Source organism: Falco biarmicus, chromosome 5 (assembly GCF_023638135.1).
Source record: "Falco biarmicus isolate bFalBia1 chromosome 5, bFalBia1.pri, whole genome shotgun sequence".
In the NCBI taxonomy this organism is placed as follows: domain Eukaryota; kingdom Metazoa; phylum Chordata; class Aves; order Falconiformes; family Falconidae; genus Falco; species Falco biarmicus.
This window is the reverse complement of record NC_079292.1, coordinates 68,386,592-68,414,097: the sequence shown is the minus strand read 5'-3', so window position 1 is coordinate 68,414,097 and position 27,506 is coordinate 68,386,592. Positions and strand designations below refer to the sequence as shown.

Genomic DNA, 27,506 nt, shown 5'->3' with positions numbered 1-27,506 from the left:
GGCTCCCTCAGCAACCTTGTATGTATCTGATCTGATTCAATTAACCTGCATATTTCTAATTTGTTTAAGTGGTCAGTAACCTGGTCTTCCACCTCTGTGGGTAATATTTCATTCCTGCAGACTCTGCCACCATGCTCAGTGATCTGAAAGGAGCCTTATCAGTAAAAAGGGGGGAAAAGAAGCTACTGAGCTCCTCATCCTTTTCTGTGACCTTTTAAAAAGGTCTCCCGACCAACTGAGTTCTCTGTAACTACCATATTATTGCTGAGTCCAGGGTCTGTTAAAGCTTTTGATACTGTCAGTTACGGAAATGTCTGCACCATGACTGTTTTACAATAGAAACATAAATTCACTGTCTGTCCATATACTTACCTGGCTTTTCGTTTTAACAGAAATGAAAATCTTGCCACTTTTGGGGATAAATTTTTGCACTGAAGTTAGCCATTAAGGAAGAAAAATAACCTTCAGATTTTATTCCTTTGACTAAATGTGATGTGACACATATGGGTTAGGCAAAATGTTTAATGTTGCATGAAGTTTGACTGATAATTTCAGTTAATCTTCTGATGATGACATGTAATTTGTTAACTTTGGGATATATGAACATAAAGACACATTTTAAAGTGTCTTCTAAAAATAATGTTGTATTTTGATGTTTCAAATAGTACGGTAAAAAGCCATCTTTGTTGCTATATCTGAAAAAAAGCAAATAGTGAAGGATTCCTCTAATCTCTCAGAGCATTTGACTCTGAGCTCTTCAAAATTCACAGTGTACTGTTGACATACAAGCATCCTCCCTAGTGCCATATCCAGTCAAGTGTCTTTCTCATGCTGCCACAGCTCGAATCCCCACAGGAAAGCTGCAGGCTTTGTGAATGCATGTGCTGAAAACAGAGCAGTAACACAAAAAGAAAACCAGCTCATTGGTGTTTCATATAATTAATTTCAGCAGGTAACAGGAGTGAAATCAGATCACGCAAGACTGCAGAAAAATGAGAATTCTGAAATGATGTACAATTGTGAATAATTTGCTTTGTGAATGATGTGAATGCAGTGAAATGAGGCAAGAAAAGAGGACATTCGACAGAAAAGCTACAGATTTGACTTCAAATGGAGGAAGAAAGCTCTGATAATCACTATACCTAAAGCAAATTCAAAAGACTATGCCAGTGACCTGTTTTAAGGAAAACCACAGTTCTATTCCATGACCCACTCATCACCACCCAACTTTCTCAGCCAAGAAGTCCAATGCCTTATTTCTTTCTTTTCCCCATTACCATCTGAGATGCCTTAGTTCTCCTCACTCACAAGGAACAGACATCTCTTACAAGCAAAGTACTTTTTAATGTGAAGAATTCCATAAAGCCATTTTTGCTTTAAGTATAATTAAAGGAAACGTATTAAATAGAAAACAACTATTGGAGGTTGTTATTTCCTAGAAACAACCAAGGAAATTGAACAGAAGCTTCTCTGAACACAATGTATCTGGCTCTGCTGAGCTAAAACTAACTATTGCTGACTTGACATGCTTGAAATTTTTAATTCCCTGATGTGGTTAATGACCAGCATGGTGGCAGAATAAAAACCTGAATCTTCTGAAGGTATGAAACTGAAAAGCCAGCCACACTTCCAGTGAAATTTCTCCTGACTGTCCAGGCACATTCTCAGTACTCAGTTTCTGGGAGATACAATATATGACACAGTGTATAAAGGTATTTCCATCACAAAACCCACAGGTACCATATACTATATACCTGTAACTAAGGACTCTTGTCTTTTTTGTGTAACAATTGAGTAATATCCTGAGTTTCTTGTAATTGCTTTACTTTCTATGCAGTATTACCTGTCATTCTTTCAGAAGGATATTAAGTTTTATGTATTTCTTTGGTGGTTAAACATGTTCTGTTTAACATAAATTTAGGACTCTGGAAAAAGGACTGAAATAATCCCCTCATATTTTAGTATTTTGGTTTTATCCTTTGATTTTATAAGGCTACACTTGAGTTGCCACACTGACATTTAATTTTACATGGACACTCATAGCAGACTTTTATCTGGATTCATGCCACCAGCCTGTGTTCATCTAATCACCAAGTCACTTTGTTGTGTGGAAATAAGGATTACACTATTTTTTATTACTTGCTATTGCATCACATTCTCTTTGGTATAGCACAAAATCTAGGAAACCTCTATCAAGATCTGGATTACTTGCTTCGGAAGATGACACACAGTACAATTAACCATGTGATGTAAACTATTAGAAAATCTGACAGTAGAAAGCAGGATGCTAAAAGACAAGCTTTTCTCCTGTGGGAGACCTCCTGTCCTTCTGTTCCAGCTATTTTTCTATTCCAGTGCTATACTACAAAGATAAATCGTTGACGAATAGCATGCTCAATGTTATCCAGCAGACAAGATTAAAAAAAAAAAAACCTTAAAAAAAAATTGAAGCAGTTAAGCTGTTTGTTACCCAATTTGAAGCTAGAAATCTTGCCCTTGCTTTATCAACACAACTCATTCTTTCCTTGAAAAGTATGCACTTGCTCGTCATAGCATCTCATTTTCTCAGTTTTGTTAATCATTTTCCATCTCAACTTTCATGACATGTACATAAAAACCAATTATAAGAACTGTAACATGGGACTTCATGGTATTATTCTATTTTTTCCCTGCTGCAGCTAACGACACCGGAATAGTGTTATTTGGATTGTTACTCTTGAACTCAGCATTGGATAGCTCTTTACGTAAAGCTGTCATCAACAGAGATGCTTAGCAAAAACTCCTTATGGAAAACTGCTTTAATCCCCAAGCCTTCCAAGACAATTTTATTTACTGTGAATCCCTATGACATGCAGTCTAGGCCCTCAGACTTCAGAGCAGTAAGTACATGTCATAACAGCAACAGCAATGTGGATTATGCCATTATGTTCTGATTCACTGGCTTTATCAACAGGAGAGATGATGAAAGCTTAATAGATGGGAAAATTCAGAAGTTTTGCACTGATTACAGTAAGCAAAGCTGTTCTTGATAACAACAGATATAATTCAGAGTATTTCTTCCTGTTTCTAGAAGACAGATATACCTAACACATTTTTTTCACATATACAGTTCTTTTCCAGGAAGACACGTTTGCTTTGATGTCTGAAAAACGTAACTGTTTTACACCATTAAAAGAAAAATAAAGTTATGACTCCCACAGTAGCTTCCAGTGTAGAATGTAACTTCACAGAACAGCAATTTCTTCATATGTTGCACTTAATGGTAAAAAGGCAAACAGTGAAATGTACAGGAAAGAAAACTAGTGGTACTGCAACTCCTGTAATTTTCCTGCTTGTCCTTAGGAGAATCTTTTCATTGTATTTCTGGCCAGGAGGGATTTTGTAGTTTCAAGAGCAGTCCTTTCACTTATTCCCTTGTGCTCTTGATTTATTTAAAAAAATATATGAAGACCTCAGCAACTAGCCATCATAGTCAATTTTAAAAATGGAAGGAAAAAAATCCACCCAACAACAATGACTAAGAAACTATGAGGACAGAGTGGTAAATTGCTTTAACATCTTATCAGAAAACTCTTCTAAGATCCTAATGCTTGGCCACCTCAAACTGCAGTCATAGCTTCTCGAGCCAAATTTTACAATATGCTCCAAATGAGAGAAATAAACATTATAATTACATTGTTTGGGAAAAGAGAAATTATGCCAGGTCTCAGAAAAACCACACTCAAACCACACCTTAAAAATAGTTTCCCCTCTTGTTAATCACGCATTCCAGCATAAGTGCAGGTATTGATAAAAACCTATAGCCATATGGATTGAAGCAGAAGTATCTTTGACAGATGGATTTCATAACATTTAGGACTTTATTGGCCAAAGCACATCAAACTCCACTCACAGTGGCAACTGGCAAATGCAGACTACCCAACAGAAGTCCTGTTCATACAATAAATGACACTGTGTATTTCAGAGGAGAATGCTCACAGAGCAGAAAAGCTTCCTGACAGTTCTGTTCCTTAGGATCTGAAGAAAAGAGGGTCATCCAAGGACAGCTCTCCTCTCCCCCACAATTACAAGTATGCCACTACAACACACTGAATATGGAAGGTATTGATGGACGACAACATGATTAACTTCCAATCCTTTTCCAGTTTGTGGGAGGAAGGAAAATACGCAGCCAAGGCCACAAGCGCAACTTCTGTGCCAAACCAAGGTCAGAACACTGACACGATTTAAAGGCGGCAGCAGCACTGCAGCATCGTGGGATTCCACTCACCACCACATTTTTCACAGTGTTAATCAGAAATAGAAAAGTCAGATGTTGGTTGGTAACTCAGAACTTCAGTCATTAAGTAGTAGCATTCTGCACAAACACACTGTCTGATACAATTATAATCATTCTTTCATCAGAAGTCACGGACACTTTCTACCCAACAGGCTTTTTATCAGCAAAGATTAGAATCCAAAATGGTTTCAAAGGCAACTGGGGTTCATTAGATAATGTACTCTGACCTGTATTATGTAGGCCGCAGACTTTTACTCCTAGCTTCTCTATTGAAATCCCAAAATCTACGATTAGCAACTGCTTTGAAAATATAAAAATAAAAAATTGAGACAAGTCTGAAAGACTGCAAGACATATTGTTTCTTGGTAGGGATTTTTCAGTAGTTTATCACTTGGTGCCTTCAACAAACTTATACTTTTGCTAATTTACTTATCTTTAAACCCTCAGCCCTTCGTTCTTTCTGACAGCACAACACACTCAAAGTGCACCAAAACTAGTTCTGCAACATCACTGCAAGGTTTCAGACACAGATGCAATAATAAAAATCCAACAAGTGAAGTATGTATGACTAGTATTTTAAAAGAACCAGTTCTGCACTCAACAGCTTGTATCAGAAAATATGGCTAATGTTCAATCTTTTTTGTTCTTGAAGTAACAGATAAACCCAATAATATTTCAACTGTCTTGCTTCAGCTTCCTGTTCCTGTAGTTTTTCCCTTGAAAGGCTTCATTGGTATGTCTTCCCCCTTCTTCCCAGTGCACTAAAACGTTGATTTACAGTGGTTTGATACAAACTGTTCCCTTCAAGTACAAGCTTCTTCTAAACGTGCACCCTGTCCAACCCATCCTCCTACACAAACCTAACTAAATCTCTGGTCTTTTGTTTTGTAGATCATGTAATTTGATGTGCAATCTTCTGTGAGATCTCCATTGTAGCTGAATTTAGACAACAGTCTTATAAATACCCTTATTAAAAGTGAATACTGACCTTGAGGTGAGGCTGAAGGAAGCAGCAAATCCAGGAAGGAGATGCGAAAGAAAAAGAGTTAAGAGTTTGTGAAAACAGTGTCCAGAGATAGAGCAGCTGAAGAACACAGGACAAAACAAGCAGATCTAAACCAGGTAATGACACACAGACACACAATCCTTCACAAACACAGAGCGGCATGTTTTATAGACATCCAAGAAAAAAAAAGAAAAAAAGAAAAAGAAAAAAAGAAAAAAGGACCTTTACATTAGATTACACCATTTCACTTAGAGGCAACTTTCTGTAGAGAAAACAGTCTCCAATATGTAACAGTTCTTGGAAAAGGGAAATAAGCCAACTATAGAAAAATGTGGATTTGCACCACATCACTAGCGAGTAGACTTCTTCCAGAATTCTAACTGATGTTTTGAAAATGTGGAGTTTCACTATCTGAGATGAACCCTAATGTGTTCTTTTATGCCATCTGCTAGGGGCTTATTTTCTCTCCATGAGCAAGACACATCTTTTCACTTTTCCTGGAGATCTCTCAGACTTGTCAAAAGGGAACAAATAAAAAGGAGAAAACCCCCAACCATGGAGCACAGTCTTCAAGATCTGAAGATCCGTCAAACTTAAAAGTTCATCTTTTTAATAAATTTTGACATTGAAGTCACCCTTCCAAAGACAAACAAAAAAGTGCATCTGCCCCTTCTTCCTACAGTGTTGCTGTCTTAATTCTCCCATATAAGGTGCAATCTAAAAACAATAATGACCAAACAGGCATATTCTTGACAGTTCTCTCCAACATTGTTCAACAGCAGGATTGACCAAGACAAAATGCTGGAGTCTTCTGTATAACATAAGGTCCCATAGGTTCATTATTGCTTTTTTTTTTTTTTTTCCAAATATCTCCAGTACCTTTTCATAGGCATCTGCTGTCAATTTCACTGATAACAGCAAGGTAAGTCAACAGGGAGCTATAAATACAGACATTTTCCATCTGATTTTAAACTTTATTCTTTTTCAGTTAATAGAAGGGAGGAAAAGCAAATGTCCTGTCCAATGTGGCAATTTGGTTTCTACAACATACGTTGTACTCCTCCCATGGAAAAATTTCACTCCAAAAAGGCTGGATATGGAGAAAAAAATTTCTATAGGATAGGCTAACTGCTATATGCTTTATTACTCTTGGTATATGGAACCATGTAAATAAAATTTGAAGTCCTTATTTCTGGCATAAATTTTACAAACAACAATGTAGGATATTGAATTTGTACATGCAGTAGTTTCAGAGTGAGGTACAGCTGAGAAGTGTATTGTTTAGCTGGAACAGATAAACTAGTCTAAAGATACTTTTCTTTACCTTTTAAAGTAACACTCTTCAAATCAAGCTCTTCAAGGACAGCTATTGCAAAGGCTGTGTTATTTGGGAATTTTGGGAAAGGTTAAGACTTGCAAAATGCCAAATACCACATCTCAGCGCTCGATCTTGAAGTAAGTTACAACGTTCCAAAAGCCTCAGTTAATTCCTACAGAAAGGCATGTAAGTGACAATTCTGACTGAAATCCAAGAGTACACTCTTCAAGCTGAGCTGCAGAGCTATGACAGGTCAAACAAATTTAACAAAAGGGAGCAATAAAAGTGAAAATAAACACAGATGTGAATAAGGGGGGGGGGAGCTTGACTTTTTAATGACTGTTATTGAATCTAGATTATGAAAGTTTAAGACTTCTCATTTTCTGTTTCAGGGACCCTTTGTAGCTCCTGGTCCAATTGTAAACATGTGATATTGTTTCTTCAATTTAGCAGCGAAAAAAAGTACAGGCTGGAGACTAGAATTCAGAATAGCCCTGTAAAGTTTGAATGAAATGTACTGTTTTGCCTACTGTTTATTAAAGGTAGCATACTTTGCTGTCACAAGATGCAGGCAAAACAGGTCACTTGCCATCTTCGTAAACTACAGAAGTACCATTTAGCCAGCTGCAGAGGATTTGAATGGAGCATAATTATTGCTATGTCTTCATTTTGTTATGGAATAAATTCTCTCTTCCACAGAAAAATACATTTTGTGTAATTGCTAGCCCCTTTTCCCACGCTTTTTTACAGGGTTTCAAAAATATTTTTTTAAATGTGGGTTTTTAGAATAACCATATTATTTATCAAAACAAAAATGAGGAATATGTCTGAAAGCACATTAAAATCAGGAAAAAACCTGCAACTGTGCTATCAGTCAAACTAAAAACAAGGCAGACACCTGAAATTGCCAGCTATTGGGAAGTCACTGGAGATCTCCTACAGATAAGGTGAAGCCTCAGTGCACGGGGCTACATCAGTGAAATTGAGCAGAGGAGCACAGCAAGCATCTGCCCCAGGAAGCAGCCTCAAGCAAGCAGGATCAGATACATATCGAGACATGCTCATTACAGAGCAAAATAATAATTTTCAGTTCGTACTATTTCCCTTCGAGCAAGAACACGCACTTGCAACATTCCTTACAAGATCCAGCAGCAGCCCAGTTTCTGCTCAGCCCCATTAACTGTGTAGTCCAATGCAACAGTCACACAGGGAAACAAGACAACACCAAATGGTAGTCTCGGAGAAATCCATTTTCTTTTAAAATGCCATCTCATTGATTTTAAAGACATAGCTGACTTAAACCTGATCATTCAGTGCCAATCAAAAAAGTTGGTGAGGTGTGAACACTTTGTTATTTTAATTAAGAAATATATATATTTTAAATCTATTAGTCCAGCTATAATTTTTTCCACATACTTGTGTATTATAGGGACTGGAAAGAGTCTACCACATCAGTCTCAGATGTACTTAGTAAGAGGTTTATGTAATGATTTCTAGTCAACCTTTGGATTCTGCTTGTTTGACAGTGAGTGACTGTGTGTATTTACAATTTCGTCATTCCTTCAAAGCAGTCTGACAGGGAATAATATGCACTTGATCTTCCTTCTGTCAGTCAAAGCAGCAATGCTATTTACATTTACCACTTTTGACACCTTTTCTTGGTGAAAGAATAATGGCTGGTCTTTTCCTTTCTTTTTAGTTCATATTTTGAGGGATGGGGAAGAGATAGACCAACAGAGAGAGAGGTTTGTGTGTGCATCCATCTGCAGATGCATGCATGGGTCTAAGAGCACCAACATGACCACAGATGGCCATGGAGCACTAATATTGCTATTTCACTGGCTTACTGGTGATTACTGGATTTTCCTTTTGGTTCTTATGTACTCCAAGACAACGTAAGATCTGACACTTTTTAATGTATGGGTTCTATAAAAGGTGGGGTTTGGTGGTTTGTTTGGGGTTTTTTTACTCCTTACATACTAATTTATGAGTATGGGTACCCTCGTATCACTCAAAGACGTTGACTGAAACAAAACTACAAAACAGCTTTTAAAGAGACGTACTCAAGGCAGGTAACAACGAAACTCTGATATGCAAACTAGGCTCGTTATTTACACGATGTTCTTTCTCCTCTGGTTTTATAATTATTTTAATTATATCGTAGCTCTTACAGTCTACTGATCTAGCAGTTGGATTAGGAGACATTTGCTAAACAAAACCCATCGTTGCTGCAATGCAGGCAGTGTATAAATCATCATCAGATGACAACTCCTATATTCAGTTACAGATAATAGACTTTAGGTGTGAGAGGGAATGCCTGATAACCATTGTGACCTAATGATAAAAACAAACAGGACTTTAACTCTACAGGAAATCTGGCAGGAAAAGAAGCCTTGAAAAAAGTTCACAATCAGTGCTTCTCATTACTCGTAAGTATTTCTCTAGTGTAGGGTCCTTCTTGGAGAATCCAACATCAGATCCTTGGTCTTGGATTAGTGGACAAAATAAGCTTGCAGCCTGTCGCTGAATCTTACAACGGAGACAGTCTGCACTGAGTTCCATAGAGAAGAATCACCTTGTTTAATAATGTCCATCTGCCTGAACATGGAAATAATACTAGGGCAAACACCCAGGCTTAGATGGTTCAGTGATGGGATGACACAGCAAGCTCATTCAACCAAAGCCTGCACCAGCCCTGACCTCTTACTACATTAAGGGCTGGACTAATTGGGATGCTTTGACCTTGTTTTTTAGGACAGCTGTTTCTGCAATATCACAAAGTTTCAGTTTCTCCCAAAATGCAGGAAAAGGGAGAGAATGGGAAATAAAGGATAGCTAAATAAAGAACAAATGGGAAAAGGATATTCCATTACATGAAAAAGCTGAGGATGGATTGAGGAGACACTGTAGAATCACTATGATGGCTTTTTTATCTGGTGCTCTCTACAGATGGATTTGTAATTACTGGCAGTGTCTCTCTCTCTTGTCTTTTCTTAGATGTTGGTTTCAAAAGTGATTAGTGAGTCTGAGTGTTGATCTTCAGGCACTTTAACAACGGTTGAACGTCAGAGGGCAGACACTGGCCTTCTAAAAATCTGCGCACTTTCAAATGCCTGAAGTTAAGCACCTGTAAGTAAAGGTGCCTGTATCTTATATTCTTATCTATTTAGACCAGTAATGTTGATATAAAATGTGTTATTTTTCCTCTGTGAAACTTGATGTGAGTCTTCAGTTGTAATGTTCATTTTGTATGAAGATAAAGCAAGACTGAGAAGAAAGAAATTTCTCCTTAAATTTCCTAGCTTAGTGCTTCTGAGATGAAGCTGGACTAACTACAGGCCTGGCCACTTCTTTCCATTACAAAACCTGGTTCTCAGTTATTTGCCAAATGTTAACAAATTGTGCTGAAATTTTTAATGACAGGTGTCAGTCTCACCCAGGATTTTTTGGGGACAATTTCAACTACATCTTTCACACACCAAAGGCAGCATTCTTGTGGAAAAAAATTGTTCATATGATTAAAGACTGTATCACTTTACTGTGATACATAGGCTCATGTAAGATGTGAATTAAAATTACGTGACAATCTTCATTTTGTAATGTCCTATATTTTGAGTGATTAAGCTTAGAATCTTAATATTCACTTAAGCTATGGATTTTTGAGGGAAGTGGATGAGAAACACAACAACAAATTCCACCTTTCAGTAAGACCATGCAATCACGAGATAAATATATTTGATTTCCTTTTATGATTTATGGTACAAAAATGAATCAAAGTATTTTCAAGTAATATTGAATTACTTCAGGTTTTCCTATGCCTGAATCAGAGTTCAACTAATTTTTGCAGGACTTCAACGAGTTATGACAATACGGAATTACAGTCATACCACCTCGAGAGGTTAACTTTAATGGTGATGATTATGACTTCATAAACACCTTTTGTTCTCTAACTTGACAACGTCCCTTTTACTTTAAATTACTTATATGCCCCAATGTGGTTCTTGTTTAGAAATTCTCTAAAAAAATTATTTAAAACTTCACAGAAACAACCAACTTGAAAACCAAAGACCACTATTATAAGATATGAGTAGTGGTTTGAAAATACATATTTCCACTTCAAATTGTTGATGTAAGCTGAGGGCATAATTTACTAGTATAGTTTCCTTTACACTATTCTAGGAAACCATAAAGTTGATGGAATGTGCAGTTAATTTCTCTATGCATCCATCCTTCACAGACCACTACACAAACACACCACTGTCTTAAAGACATACAGAGTAAGATGCTTCCTTCTACTGCCTGTATTTTTTCAGCACTCCTTTGAGATCACCTTATGTTTTTTAATCTTTTATTTTTATTTACTGTTGAGAAGAAATATTTGAGATAGGAGTGTACCTTTTAGCTGCTACACATAGAAAGTCTGAAGGTTTCTTCTTGCAAAGGGAATCCTTGAAGTCTTTCTAGAAAAACTCCCTAAAATTTCTTTCTTAAAATCATCATGATTTCCAGCTGTCCTTAAAAGGACTGCTGGTATTCCAAAACTGAGTACTGTCTTCCTTTGTTCCCACATCAAAGTCAAGCTTTCTTCAGGAAAAAAATGGTATGTCCTTACAAGGACTACCTATCATATATAGTGAGCATGCTAAATTGAAGTCAAGTCTGTAACTGGAACCAGGACTTTCATATATATTCACTCTGTGCTTACTTCTGAGGCAACATACATGTACATATTTACTGCCACCTCTCCAGTACAAAGTCGGTTCTTATTTGCAGAACATATACACACAAATACGTCTGTGTGTAAACTACTCATCTGAAGGCTGTGATGGCCATGTCCCAGATGGTTAGTATTATTTATCTTTTCTTTTTTATTTTTTTCTTTTTCTTATTACAGGATAATAATCACAATAAAACTCAAGAATAAGTCAATGCTGATCTCTATCAATGACACATTTTAGAGCACTTGAGTTTTAGTTGGTTCAGGCAGAATTGATAGCCGAGATTAGAATCAAAGGTAACACACAGCAAGATAATTAGAATAAAAAGCAACAGCTTCTGACTAGTTTAAATCAGGGAGAACAGCAGCAAACCTCCTCTGGGCTGTGGTCATAACCATTGTGACATGAATTGAACAGAGACTGTTTGAGCTTGTAGTTGACATAACTAGTTCCTGTTTGACCTAAGAAAAAAAGCGTAATTGCAGCAGACCCAAACAGCAGCAGCAGCAGCCGGGCAGCCAGCAGTGACATTCCATCCCATAGGAAACAGAAGCCTTATAGAGCACTCACTTTCCCAGGAAGTCCCACACAAACCCCCCTACGTGTTGTGGTGCAGGGACCGACACCTGGTAGGGAGGGTGCAATTTGCGGGAGGCGTGCTTTCTGAGAAAAGGCATAGTCAAAAAAAACCCCGCACGTACAAAACAAAACAACTCGTGGAGCCAGGACGTTAAGAGTATTAATGGAAAGGAAAAGCAAGGAAGGAAACAAAACACAAAATGAAAAGTTACACAGAGACAGGAGGTTATGGAATGGCAATACAAAAAGCAAACAGTTAGTTATAAAGAAAGTGAATAACCAGACAGCTACAAAACCCTCTACACCGCCACAATCCAGGGACAGAAACAAAACTTATAGGGCTGTTCACCCACAGAAGAAACGCAGACTTATGGCCCACCTTCCTGTAAGAAAAAGCAAAATCCTGCCCACAGAGAATATAAATTAATGAGCTTGTAATTTTCATCTCATGTTGACTCTAGAATATTTGTTGAATTTTTGCATAGCATGCACCATATCTAACACACTGGGTTTTGTTATCTTTCCTCCCGTTCACAGCTGAAAAAAATGCCCCCCACCCAGTAATCGCAGCAGTTACTGAAGAGTGTGTGTTTCCCTCTTTAATCTGAGCTAAAGGCAGCTTTGCCATCATTGAAAAGGTTTAAGAGAACAGTTTTCTGCTTTTCATCTTCCTCTCCTCCTACCTTTTCTCCTTCTCTATTCCCCTATACATACCTCCCTAACAGGTGACTCATCTGTTCTATAGATGAAACAGCGTTACTATTTCTCTTCTCCTGATGAGGTATGGTCTAGCTGTCACATATAACTAGCATAAGGGAAAACTCCAAGGAGAGACTCTCTCTCTTGAAAAATCATGGGGTTTTAGTACAGTTATTCCCTGAATATGACTTTTTTCTTCTCATCTTGCTCTGCATTGATTTCCTGATAGGCAGAGCAATATTCACTTTCTTGCTTGCTGACAAATGCTTCTGCAAACACTACGGTTCTTCAAGTACAGCAGAGTTTGAACAGCTGTAGAAGCACTAGAAGTAAAGACAATTTCTAGCTTGCTCTGCATGGGCCACAGTTTAGGAGCGGCTTTTCCATGGTAAAATTATCTATTCTTTTCAGGAAACAAGACTCAGGCTCCAAAACATCCATGCAACATGTTTCGATATATTAGTTCAGCCATGAAAGAATACTTTACAAACAGGTGTAGCAGATAAAACCAGGACCAACCTATACATTTAATAGCCATGTTAAAATTTCTGCTTTCTGTAAATTCTCACAAGGAGGAAGCAAGTTTCTGGAGAACAGGGGTTTGGGGGAGCAGTTGAAAACTAAGGCCAAATTTCAAAAATTATTTAGAAAAAGAGAACGACTAGTCAAAACCTCACTACAAAGTATCTGAAACTTTGTGTCTTTTTCTCCAGCACTGTGATTATATTTCAGTTCCACCTGAAAAATCATAATTTCAGGTGTTGATACTTTGCTAATTCACCACACTAACAGTATGCATTTTATGTCTCTACATCTTGAAGACCTTTTCCATTACCACTTACAGTAGTTAGAGAGTATGAATATTCTTATTTTTCCCCCTGTGATTTACACAGTTGCTGGCAATCACATAATAAAAAAAAGCTGTCTTTTCTTTGACATAGCTGAAACACCTATTCTAATTACTAGAAGTAAAGGATGACATATTCTGTGCTATCTCAGTACTGGCAGAAAAGGTGACAGCTTAAAAAGAGAAGAGGATCACTAATTTTTTATAAGAGCAAAGATCAGGTGGTAAGAAGGAATGGATAACGCTGAACAGTCAAAGTATCCACCAAATTGTTACAGAATGATGTCCAGTTATTTGAGGCTTTTATGCTTTCATTGGTACAGTAAGAGTTTGGTCTGTGACTGAAAAAGCGAGAAACTACCACTGTAACAAGAAAACCAATAACTCCTTTGCAGATCTCTAGAACAGTATCTTTTCAAAGAAAAAGTTCCTTTCTAACTCTTTGAAGATTGGGTGCCAATGCTTTTATCTATAAAAGAGAAGGAAGACCATCTCCATTTCTCCTTTTTATTAGTCTTGCTTTGTAGACTATAAACTCCTTTGATTATGGGACACTTGTATATGTTGATTGACAGTGCAAGTCCCAATCTTGATTAGAGTTTGAATGCTAATGTAATAAAAAAACCCTGACTTGCATTAAGAGCGTGCATAAGAAAATTCTCCTCCTGCTATTCCAGTCTCCTCTAGGAATCAAGCTGAGGAATGATGAATATTTCTGCCTTATTTTCCTGAACAGTAATTACTTATGCACATGAAAAAAATTAAGGCACTATGAACATATTTCTTCCCCCTACCTTGCTTCTAATAGAAGCTTGCTGCTTACAGCCTGATCCTTAGTCAACCTGCTTGCCTTAAGATGATGACATGCTGAACTCATGCCTGAGATGGGCACCTCTAAGGGCTGAAGAATATCACACAGACAAATATGACTTCTAACTGCTATCTAGCTTTTTCACATCTATTCCTAGCGCACCTAACTCTATCAACCTATTGCCTAAATGTTCTGCTGAATACATCATGTATCAATGGGCTGAGTTATATCACTTAGAAAAAAGGGAAGACAGTTAAAAAGAACATATCATCACTTTTGAGAGTTCAAGCTTACACCACAAGTATAGATAATTCTAGTTAAAGACGACAACAACTTAAAGAAAAATAACAGGATGCTGTTTACAATCACAAAGAGAGAAGAAACCCAGCTGACAAGTCGGACTGTTTCAGAGCTCTATCATTTCAAGAAAACAAGAATGGACTTCTTAGAAAAAAGTTTTTCAAATCAGAGGGACTCATAATTTGACTACCATCAAGCGAATGAACAATAACCACTGCCATCATGCAGAACCTGAAATGCTGTCTACTCAGTTGCCCTAATCTTCCTGACACTAAAAGACAGTAAATGCAGAGAAGTTAAATAAGACAGAAATCAGAAAGTCTATTCTGGCACAAGGCAAATGGGAATAATCAAATTTCCATTTTGCTGTTCCATGTTAGTGATTCTTTATTGTTAACAGTAAAGAAAATAACCCCAAGACAGGTGTTACTGCCTAGAAACTCCTTTTGGCCTCACCCACCCTCTTGTTAAAGTGCGAAAATGACAGAAACCAGATTCTGTTTGAGGTCTTTCTCGAGATCTGTTTGTCATTGCGATACAAATGTCATGGAATAATAATAAATTATAATTTTTGTTTGGGGTATTAAAGTCTAGAAAAAATATCTGGGCACCTTGGCTCCAACACAAACATGGGAAATACTGAAAAGCACTGAATCACATTTTGTTTATACAAAAGCAAATCTGTTCATTTGGCTTCACATGAGCCAAAGTTTACTCATGTCCCTACAGTACAAAGAGTTTCAATGCCACTTGTCAGAAGAACCTAAGTAACTAGTATCACAAGCTCTTAAAAGTAATTTTCCTTAATTGTTTTTTGGAGAGCCATGCCTGAGGAATTTATTAAATCAAAAGAACAAATTGTTCTCCAAACACACCACAGTGTCAGCAACTTTTCCTACCATCTCCATTCCCTTACAGCTCTACCTACCCTTCTAACTCTGTCAGCCCTATTTTTGAGCAGCCAGGAGACAGACATCTTTTTGTGTACAATCTACCAAATAAAGGACTGAAAGTAGAAAAACTCTAGGAGACTTTCCCAAAATAGACACTCTAAAGCTTTTAGGAAAAATGGACTGTTACCTCTAACTTTCATAACTCTTTTGCTCCTCCAGTAACTTTATACCATTCTCACCTTTCCAGTTCTGCTATCTTCTTATCTTTATCATTCTTCTCATTTTCCATCTCTTTCAAGATTTCCAGAAGACGATCCACTTCAGCTTGAGCCTTGCTAGATTCTTCCCGATACCGTGTTACCTCCCTTTCCAGTTGCTGCATACGATCACTCAGTTCTGGGCTTGCCCTAGCCTCCAGGGTTGCCTCATGAGCCTGTAAAAAAAAGGTTCAAGAAAAAACACTTCATTCACACATAGGCATTTTACAGATACTGTGATGACTGCAAGATGTATTTCAAAATGGCAAGATTAATTATTACACAGAAATAAACATACAGTGCATAGGCTACTTTTAAGTATGAGGAAATATTTTCTAGGAAAAGAAAAATCCAGAAACAGATTTGTTTAATTCAGTCTAAAAAAAATTTAAGTGATTTTTTGATCTGAAACAGAATCAACAGAAGGCAGTAGTAAAAATATGAAAAAAGTTTAAATTCTTTGAAAGGAAAGAAAAAGAAAAGTAAGGGTGAGTGGGTACACACTTCATAAAACAGTGATATGACTGCAGAATTAATTATCTGAGGTATTTTTAGCTTAGATAATCTAGAAAAACAAATCAAAGGTTAATAGCCTTCCATAACTACATCAGTATGCAAAATGTCAGATTTGCACAGATGGTGCAGATATACTGAAACCCTTGCTAGGTACCTGAGCCGTATAGACTAGGACTAGTATGATTATGGCTACCTACTGAAATTATCTTTGCCTAGCTATCTAGGAAATGCAATTTTTCGAAATCGGGCTATGGGAACAAAAAGCATCAGAGGACTGAGGATTAAATGACCTCAACAAAATTGGGTTTTGGTTTGTTTTTTTCTTAAATGGCTTGGTTTGTTATAAAAATCACTAATCTACTAGTAAAACTCATCCAGCAGTTCCCAAGCATATTAAATACAAAGGAAAGGCATTAAACAAGCAGACTAAAGGCTCTTTCCATTCTCCCCTTCTGCTCTGCTCTTGGATCTTGAACTGCTATTTGATAACAATTAAAGTTTTTTCAGAATTGCTCAAATTTGCTTCAGTGAATAGCCAGTTTGGTAGAGCTATTTTGATGACCAAGATTGCCTGCAAAATCAAGGCCCTTCTCTGAGGCAAACATATAACAGAAAATGTCTATGGACTTTCTTCCCCGTGTGCAGCTGCGGAAAGTTGTTTTACAAGCTGCCAATGCTCTGCTCCAGAGCACAGTAAGTCCAAATCCAACAGTACAGGACTCTCTTGCTTTTAAAGGTAATTGGACAGAACTGCAGCAGCATAAAACTCAGGGTTAGAAGTTGCTGCTTCCAAAGAACCAAACAGCAAAAGTACACTTGGCTAAATCTGCGTAGTTATTCAGTAAAATAAGACTGGAGGAAAATAATCTGTTCATTGACCCCAACATTTTTGCTTTCGAGTCTCTTGTTTTTAATTAGCTCTGTTAAAGCCAAGGCCCCATTCTATTGAAGTCCAGGAGAATCCTGGAAAAGAATATTCTAGGACTGAAGAACATCTTGATGCCTGTCTTTACTGGTATATGACCTTGGAACAAATCTGGGTTTCCCAAACACTGGAATGCTTAATCTTCCAGGGCCTTGGCCCTGCACCTCCTGCCTGAGGGTCAATGCTAAACTGTTTTGGTTTCTTTTTTTTTTAAAAAAGCAGGAATTCCAGAAAGCTGGAAAACCTGCACAGTATTTTATCCTAGAACAAAATGCCTGGCAAACCGCAGGTCTCCCAGACAGATCTCAGCAGGAGTGGCCAACAACCATAGATCCTGGAAGAGCAGAATAATTTCCTGAGGCAATGCATTTAGGAAGACTTAAAGGGCTCCCTACTGCCCAGTTGCTTTCAAGTAAACCCCCACCTGGTTCCAAGTGCACCCCTGGTAAGCCTGGAAGCTTCAAGAAGCCTTTTGGAGTTCAGGCTGTCAGTGCTTCCAGATTCCTTCCTGCCTCACAAGCACTTCCAATTATAGACCCTTGGAAAGTGCTCCCTACAGCAAGTGGAAATCTAATGAACATGTTACCAAGATGATGCAGACTCCAGGAGGACATTGCAGCACTGAGACTGACAAGTGTGTCGGTTCCATGAACAGCCAGCTGCAAGCATCAGGGAACATACTTTGCTTTGGAAGGAGGGTGTTGGTGGGTGTTCCTGAAATGCCTTAGTGGGGTTTCCAGCCTGCAGGAAATCTGAAATACTTGATTTAATTTCCATTTCAACAATATCTAAATTTCAAACAAAACCTTCATTCTTCCCTCCTAAATACTGTTTTGCAGGAACCGGGAATACTGTTTTTGGGAGGCATCTATATATCTACTGGGGGGCATCCGTAAGTCTACTGGGGGCCACCTATATTCTCCTAAGAGACACTACGTATAGAGTTAAGTCTGGTTTTCACCAGACGCAGAGACTGAATTCTTCAGTACTGGATTTAGGTATGTTTCCAACATCTCAAATTGTTTAACAAATACTCCTCCAGGCTCTTCAGAGTAATCTAAAACATATAACTAGATAATCAAGAAACTGCTTAAAAAAACCATAGCTAGGCCGTTAGCCTGGATTACTAAACCCCCTAATTCAAAATAAGTTATAAAACCTAATGCAATTCTACTGTCCAGACAGTCCTGATTTATATTACTCTGTGCTAATAAAGGCATCTCCACAACAACCCATGAGACACTACTGAGAGGAGGAAATCAATATTTTTTTTCAGAAAATTAGCCAGCAAGTCAGCGTGTCTGGTTCTTATAGAACTAAAGGGCTATTTACATGACATAAATTATTAGTTAAGACACATAACACATGTTATTTGTACATAATGCACATAAGTATGGATACTTTCACCTAACACAAAGAGAATGTTACGTGATATGGTGTAAGCTGGAGACCACTTCCTGAGCTGTGAGTTACTGACTGAGTGACTTTGGTCCTTTTTGTGGGTTATGTACCAAGTAAGTGTTGCATGACCATATCTAAAATCCTACTGGATTCATTTACTGTGTAGGAGAGAAAACCAATGCATTTAGAGGTTTCCCACAAACTCAAACTCACATCAAGATCTGGAACAGATGAAATTGGCTACCTTCCTAATGCAACATTGTGCAAAATAATTCAGCAGTATTTTTTTTAACCGAAAAGAAAGTTAAACACAAATAATGAATTCCTATATTCACAGTAAAAAAACCACGTACAACTTCCCCCTCCCACCAAAGGTGCACAACATTCCAAAATAAGGCAGTAATTTCATTTTCAAAACAGAATCAACATATATTTAGACAAATGCACTAAGACAGTTTGTGCTGTATTAAGACACATTAAGAAGTGCATTTTGATAGATTCAACTTCCAGCTCTGTTTGAGACAGTATCCCTAAATCTGCAACCTCTTAATATAGTTAGAAAACAAATGTGAAAATGTACAAAAGTATGAGAAAAATTAAACAAATTGAAAAAGCAGTTTGCTTGGGGTGAAGGGAAGATTGCACTTTCTCCTCTGACAAAGGAGAAATAAGAAAAGGTAAGTCTATACAGGCCGCTGAGTTTACCTGATCCCAGGCTATTTTAAACCTCTTAACTGTTGCTACTGACCCTGTCATTAGCTCTCCATGTCTGTTCCAGTGTGGAGTCAAACAGGTGAATTTAAGCTACTTTCAAGAGCACAATGGAACTTGCATGTCTGATTCTGCATTGATCTGCCCAAGAAACACTGTCATACTTTAGCCAGAAAGCAGCACCTTCTTAAGCTATGTTTTTATTAGCAAAGCTCACCTGATCACTATTAATCCTTGCCAGTGTGAATTATAATTAAAAATCTAAGTGGTTCAGGACTAAGAATACTTCAAGCTTACTACTCTAGATATGCTCTCAAAGTTCTTAAGAGGGACTATAAACTAAGAAGTGGTTTAACAGCCTTCTGCTTTTCTGCTCTTAGCCATCATTTCCCATATGGAATGTAGTAAGTGATGGGGTGAGTGCTTCAGGTAACTGAAGAATAAAAGAAAGAGTGATTGTTCCTCAAATAAATGTGTTATAACTTCTATTGCTTCCACAGAAAATCAGCCGACAAAGCCAACTTCTTCAACTAAAACAAAGATGACTGACGTGTCACAGAAATAATGACTATTTACAGATGGGGAGGAGAGGAAGACAAAACATGCTAAAAATAATTTTCTAGGTTGATATTTCTCATCCCCAAAAAGGTTGTAATCTTACATAGCTTAAAGTGTGCCAGAGACAGGGAAGAAAACAATAGCACATATCTAATTTAAAAGTTCTAAAATTTAAATAAAAATTCCAAACATTATGACTAAGATTTCAAACAAATATTACTGAAAGATTAACTAAACCAAACAGCAAATAATTCACAGCAAACACTTTCTACTTTTACCTATGAATCGAGACAGTACATTCAGTTTAACATTTCACATACAAACATTGCCAAGAACTTTTGACCACAAAGTAAAAGTTCCCAAGAATCCAAAATCCCATTTTAATCCACCCTCCTACCTCCAAGTGTGCCTCATGTCTCCTAAAAATAGTAAATGCAAACACAAATACAAAAATATATTATGACTATTTATTGCAAAATACACACACAGAACCATTTTCTTTATTTTTCCTATCAAGAAGGCAGCAATTCAGCTGACAAAACAAGTGTGCTGCCTTCTATCATGTCTTTATTAGTTTCAACAAAATTATAATTTGAAAAACGACCAGACTTGCTCCTCCTTTAGTTCTAATGCTCTAAACACCATGTAATGTAACACAGCTTTCAAAAAGGCTGTACTGGAAGTAAAAAGCTCAGTGAATTCACTGACATCCTATGTACCAGAAAACTCTGGTCTGTCACAAAGGTTTGTTTGTTATCTTATTACTGACAAAATCTTTTAAATGGTTGGTCTCTGTTAATGTGACTGTAAATTTTTAACACTGAATAAGCAAGTATTTGGTTGGAATAATTCCATAAAGAAGGCTGAATGTTTTAATAAGAGGAAGATGCTGTGAGACACCCCATTACTGAAAAAAGCAATCTCTTCAGAAAGATACAAGTTCCCATAGTTGTTATTAAACATTAACAATTTGCTCTCTTTGGTATTTACACCAACACAAAAAGTGTACAAAGACGGAGGGAAATGCCCAGGTGACGGCTGTCTCTGTGAGCGTACTTCATCCCCCCTACCCATGCCTCCTCTGAACCAGGCTTTACTCACCTGACCGCAGGCTACTATTTTACAGAAACAGAGCTTCATTCAGTGAGCAGAAGGGATTCACTCAAGTAATGATCCTCCCATATTCAGTACTTTTTTTTTTTTTTTTTTTGATATTCAGTGTATGGCTCTATGCCTTGTTTACTTTAAATTGCAAAATGACACTTGCGAATTATTTTTTTTCCATTTTTCTTTCTACCATGCTAATCATGACTGCAGGCTATTACTTGGAAAATAGTAACTAATCACTTCATAACACCACTAGTGGGAAATGAGGATGCATTATTGTACCTGTTGTGTAGATGAAAAACTGAGCTGCAAAAATATCCTGCCTTATTCACTCAACGCTCTCCTACTATTAAAAAAAAGTATTCTATCATCTAATTTCTCTACATGATTACCATCTTCCTTATATATCTCTGGCTCATTCTTGGGAGTATTTGTCACACAGTATTGAAGACAGCAAGAGTCTGGATACAGTAATTTAATCATAAAATGTTATAACAACTACCTCACAATGAAAAATGAGAAAGGCCCCACAACGTTGCATTGGCCACTTCCTATATTTTGGATATTTCATTTTTCAAAATGAATGGTACCTTAACAAGGTTTCTGGGAGGGGTAGAGTAGGTAACTTTAATTTTTTAGGTATAAGAAAATCAGGGAGAAAAAGCCTCCAACTTCCCATTGCATAAGATGATGCTGACATTGTCATGAACCATCAATAGGAATAGAACTTTAAAAGCCACCACACAGCCTCTTGTACCTTATCCTGGATGTTGGCTATATATAACTGGGGAATAAAACACACAGTTTGTTCCCACATTTTGTATTTTCTGGCTTCAGAGATTCTCAGAAATTTTGCACGCTATTAAAGATTTATTAGAGAATATGCTCTCCTGGACACAAATTCTCCTGCCTATTTGCACCAATTACAATCCTTTTGTACTTTTATCTTATTTCCTCAACCTTTTATCAACTTTATTTAAATAAATTCCATTCCTCCTATCCAGGCAGATGCCACTAATCTACCAGTTCTTCATTCTTTCCCTACCGCTTTTGTTCAGGTTTGGGGGATTTTTCTGCACAGTTACTTCTATCCAACCCCACCTGTACTTCCAGGTCTTCTGCTCATACGCAACCCCCTCCCAATACCATGTCGTCCCTGAGTCCCAGGTTCAGTACAATTTTCCTGGTAATCCAAGGTACTCATTCCCTCAGCAAAATCCTATCTTTTTCCCCTCCCAATGGCTAGCTTTCAGCTGCCAATCCTAACAGATTTTCTGACCTGATTTGCTCTGCACACCGAGACGCCAGTTCTTGCTTCTGCTGTATTTGTATCAAGCAGCTGCTCGGAATTACCACGGTATTTGGTGAGTAGCCTACTTAGTGTCACTGCCACCAGCTCAGATGACCAGACCTAGAAGAGGCTGTGGCAATGGAGAGAGACAATGGGGAGGTCTTCCTCTCTCTTCAGGATGGGGTATAACCAGTGCAGCTGAAATCTTTGGGCCATTTCATTGCTAAATCTATCCTTCTACGGAGCATGTACAAACAGACATTACAAAATACATTGAACCTTTAACTAATTTAGAAAGATTTAAAAAGGGGCATCAAAAATATCTGGTACAAGGACAAAATCCTTTAATAAAAAAATCACTAGTGTTAAAAAAAGGTTGAAACCAATGTATCTCTATATTTTGTTCTTGAAAACAGTGAGCTGCTATGGCTGACAGCTTCTTTCAAAAACACACAAATCCAAATAAAATCTGAGACTGAATCAAACAACGTAAAAAAGTCTGCTAAAAGATTTAAAAAGTTTCTCAAAACCATAAACAATTGATAAAGAATATACTTTATAGGATGCATTAAACAAGTTTAGTAGTAGACTGTACCTGTGTAATCTACAGGTTAGGAGGCTGGCAGATTATTTTAAAGTGGAGGAATGTATAAATTTACCAAAAAAGTCTTGAATCTGCTTTTCATACCTGAACAAACAAAACCTTTTTGGAAAAAGTATTTTTTGCTGTGAAACAGTAAATAATGAAATCCTTCAAATGTCACGTTCACTAATAAATAAAATTATGGGGTTTTTTTCCTAGTGTTTGTGCACCAAATACCTTAGAATATTTATTAATGACTGTTTTTACACATAATAAGTAATTCAAAAGGCAGTGTAGGAGTTTTTTATGCCCTAGTTGACTATTCATTGTTACTTCTGATAGTCTTAACAAAGTACTTTTCCGTATTACATACCATAAATATTTTCCTAAAACTAGCTCCATCAATGCACTGTATTATCTGTTCTATTAAAATAATTTCTAATATGGCCTCTCACAAAACCCGAACTATTAAAAGCACCAGCAATTCTCTGACTTTCAGACAATGATAGTCAGGATAGACAGCTACATTTACCCTGAACATTGTCAAGAGTAACACAGACATCAGCCTCTGAAAGTTTCGTAACACTTTTTTTTATGCACACAGTCACAAAAGAAATGTCTCATGAAAATCACCTTGGGTTATATAATTTTCGGTGTCAAGATATTATTATACAAACACCCCCTAAAAGGAGTGCTCTTTGACATCAAACAGAAGGTTGGTAATAGGATCCAAAATTAAACTGATACAGTACCAGTGAGCTTCATGGTTACACACGTTTTTAGGCAATCTTTTACTTGCTATAACTTTATTATTTCTAATTCATGTACATGGTGTTACAGAATACTTTCATGCAAGATGCTTGATTTGCATGGAAATTCTACATTCTTGCCCTGAAAACGCATAGACAATGGAGACAAAAGAAAAGCTACAGGACACTTCAAGCAACTGCAGGAAAGGGAAACAAAACATTGGCACAATATTAAGCTGTCCAAACAAAAATGAAGTTAGACCAACACAGCCAAAAAGTAAAAGCAGCTTAGAAGGCTTTTTTGAGCAGGACTAGCCAGACGTACCATACATAGCATTTTGCTTGTATCCATACTATCCATATCCACTACTAAAGTAACTCACCAATATACTCTGTTGGCCCAAACATAAAAGCACAGGTGAATACACATGCAACACAGAAAATTAAATGGAGTTGGCAATAGCCTCTGATGTGCCAGGGAACTTACTGGCTTGGATGGATGAGTCAATAAAACTTCAGAGTGCTAAAGGGAGAAAGAAAATAGGAAAAAATGGGGAAAATTGGGGATAGGAACAGTGTGAAAGAGAAAAAGAAAAGATGCAACAAGAAAAGAATTTAAAATAACAGCTGCAACATTAATTTACTAAGACAACAGAATCTTAATTTGTGGTTTTAGCATGTGCTACTAACCAGCTTTTGAAACATAAGAAACATGGAGTTACCCTTGTGCACATTCCAAACTTGATCTTGATTTCTCAGTTTACCAGTTTTGTCCCATCCTCAAATACTTAACCTAATCTTGTGTTTGGGTTTACAGATGAGTTGTACAGGTTGAGAAAGACTTTAATTTCTAGTCCTTCACTTATATCAGTTCCAAGACAGCTATACGGTTTAGAAAACTAATTCTGTAACTGACACCACTTGAACGCTGAACATAGTTGCTGGCTTTTTACTTTCACAGGACATCCTTTTTTCCCTGGTAGCTTTTTTCTTTCCAACTTGCTACACTGAGTACACCATTTATTGTCCCTTCGTTGAAAATCATCGGCTGAGAACAAAAAATAGTATTTCTATCTTATATATCAATATAATCAGTAATTTTCAGTTGTGACAGGAAATTCATGATCACAAAAATAAAAAGCACCAGAGCCTGTATTAGACTAGCCAAGCTAAATCTTGAGGAACACAGAATTTGGGTTAACACTTCATTCAGTCTTTTTTCCCTGTCTTTTGAAAGACACTATCCTCCTGAACTTGAAGAAAGAACACCACAGCCGAAAAAAACCCAACCATCCTCTGAGTGAGCCTGTTGAATCTAGAGGTATTTTCCTGGCAGGGAATCACTGCTAACATTCTCTGATGAAAAGTTCCTAGAACTCACCAAGGGGAACTTTGTTAACATATGGGTTTGGACTCTTTCTTTGCTCTAAACCTGATCTCTTTCAAATAAGGAAAATATCTACAGGGAGAAAAACTATGCACTGGAAATGAAGACAGACAAAAATCTGCTCATCTTTGCTGGAACAAATTCTAATATGAGTTGGTCACTCCCACATTAGAAAAACAAAAGGAAACAAAGCATACTGGCTGGGAAACATAAGACAGAAAAGGCTAGGAAAAGAGCATCCTGAAAAAAAAACAAAACTAGACAAAAACTTTTTCACTGTAAAACTATTACATTAAAATAGATGTTGGAAAAATGAGTTTCCTAAGGAAAAAACCACCAGCCACACAGCATAAAACCACTTCACAGAAGAACAGGGAGACACCTCCTCTGTGTGATTTCTCTCTAATGATTCCATCTCAGCAAAAAAGGAGACTATTTGTGGCAGGACACCAGAAAATGTAAACTCAACAGGGATTTATGGCTTGCTTTCAGTATTCAGAATCTCCCATACTATCTCCTGCTGGCAGCAGGCTCACAATTGAGCACAGAATTAGAATATTAAGCACACAGATCTGTGTAATGGTATTGTTATTAAAAAAAAAAATCCCAAATACGAAAAACCCTGCAGTTTTATTCACTAGAACAGGCATCAATATAAAATAGTCATTAGCAAGAAGAGGTATAATAACAATGAGAAGTGAACACCTTGAGTCAGAAACTGGATACTGCTTACATGGAAAGAAAAACAATACCAGCAACTTTTCAGCACCCCTGCACTCCACTTGGTTAATAATATTTCAGTTTAGTGTAGTTAAATCCCTTTTACTGAAAAAGTGTAAAGTTGCACTGTTCATGTTTTCTCCAAGGCTCACTTTTTAGAGATTAGCAAGAGTTTTTTCCAAGGGCTGGCCAAATCTCTTTTATGAAATGGCTTCACAGTAGCCCAATTCAGTCTCTGTCAGCTTCTTAACTTCTAAGGGTAATAGATTAACTGAAACTGCTCAAACTGTTCCGTGGAAGTAAGTGACAAGGAAAACAAGATTCATGTTAGACACATCTCTGTTCAAACTGTAAGGGAAACAGCCTAAAAGCAAAAGCATTTGCTGTTAAGAGCTACACAAGAGTCCTTCCTGTATGTGCCTTATGCAAAAGAGCACTAAGATGATGTAATAAAACTCAACATAATAAACCTCTAAACTAAATGTTCTTATGTAGCCATTCGTTTTAAGGATAATTGCGATGGTTATTTGCAATGGTTAACAACGCAGATGTGTAAAACTGAGTTTTTAGAAGCTTTACATTGGAGCTGAATTATCTGTCATAACTGTTTCAGGGATGACAAGGAACTAATACACCTTGACAATGTCAAACTGCCTGAATAAGTATCTACAATGCATTTTAAAAATGCAATTTTCTACTTCTCTGCAAGCAACAAAAAAAAGTGGCTAATTAAAAGCAGCTAGAAAAAAAGGTTATTAAAGAAATATCTAAACTTACTCATAAGTGTAAAACATTCAAGTCACTGCTAACTGCATTTTCTGCAGTATCTAAGAGTAATTGTGACTTGGTTCTAGAAAGCAAGTAAGATCAGTGATAGAAGTAGGCTCTTCCGTACAGCTTGAGGAAAGCAAATGCACAGTTAATTACATGAAAGCCTACCTTGGTCCTAGAGCTTCAATTGATTCCTTTACAAAAAGCCACTGTGGACCGACTTCTTATCACCAAAAAATATCTTTCCATTTAATTTGAATTTTCCCTTGAATAAGAGAATGCAGTAGCCCGGCATGACACAGCATTTAAAAAAGGAACAAGATATTGATGATTTTGTCTCAGTAGGCCTTGAGAGTACTTTAGGGTCTCTGCACAGGAAACAAACGTCCAAATACCCTAGAAAGCGGTAATGCCTGAAGCACAGGAGCAGATATCCACAGTATTATGGAAGGGCTTTCTAGTGCACATACGTAATGACAGACTATCAATTTTCTTTGCTTGTAGAACTGAGACCATCTTGACTGAATGATTTAGGTAGCTTCTTTGTATGGGAAGATGTAAATCTATTTGTATTTAACATACAATATTCATTATTTTTCTCAGAACCAAATTAAGAATAGTTATTTGTCCCATAGCTGTCCTGTACAATTAACAGTGCTCATTACATTTGAGCTATTTTTCCATTTTACCCATCAGGAAAAGGATCATGGGAGAATGTGATCAATCACCCTCTTAAACAATTTCCTGAAAAAAAAGAGATTAGATTATAAAAGTATATGGTCTTATGAACTGGTTCAGTGTCCTTATGTAATTTTCCTGGATACCAGCTATTAAGCACCATTCTCTCTAAAATGGAATGAGCAGACGTAGGCCTAAAGGATTTATAATGAAGAGTTGTCATCACAGTGCAAATTAACTGCACGTTCATCTTTTAGCTAGCAGTGCTCCACTAGATTTTGGTCACCCTCCACACCTGCTTCTACTACTGATATGCTCACTGATAGTGAGGAAAGCAATCTCAGGAGAAGCAGTGAAAAGCAGTACATTTACAAATGCTAAATATACAGACACGTTCCCTAA

The 27,506-nt window shown here is 37.2% G+C and overlaps 1 protein-coding gene across 12 annotated transcripts in view; it reads right to left on the bottom strand.

The window, feature by feature from the left end:
• ERC1 (ELKS/RAB6-interacting/CAST family member 1) overlaps window positions 1-27,506 on the bottom strand; it is a 302,175-nt gene that overhangs the window by 153,821 nt on the left and 120,848 nt on the right. For all 12 annotated transcript variants that reach the window (XM_056340446.1, XM_056340448.1, XM_056340450.1 and 9 more), the window contains one exon: window positions 15,690-15,883. In XM_056340446.1, coding sequence (XP_056196421.1) covers window positions 15,690-15,883 — 194 coding nt within the window. The remainder of the gene's footprint in view (window positions 1-15,689; window positions 15,884-27,506) is intronic.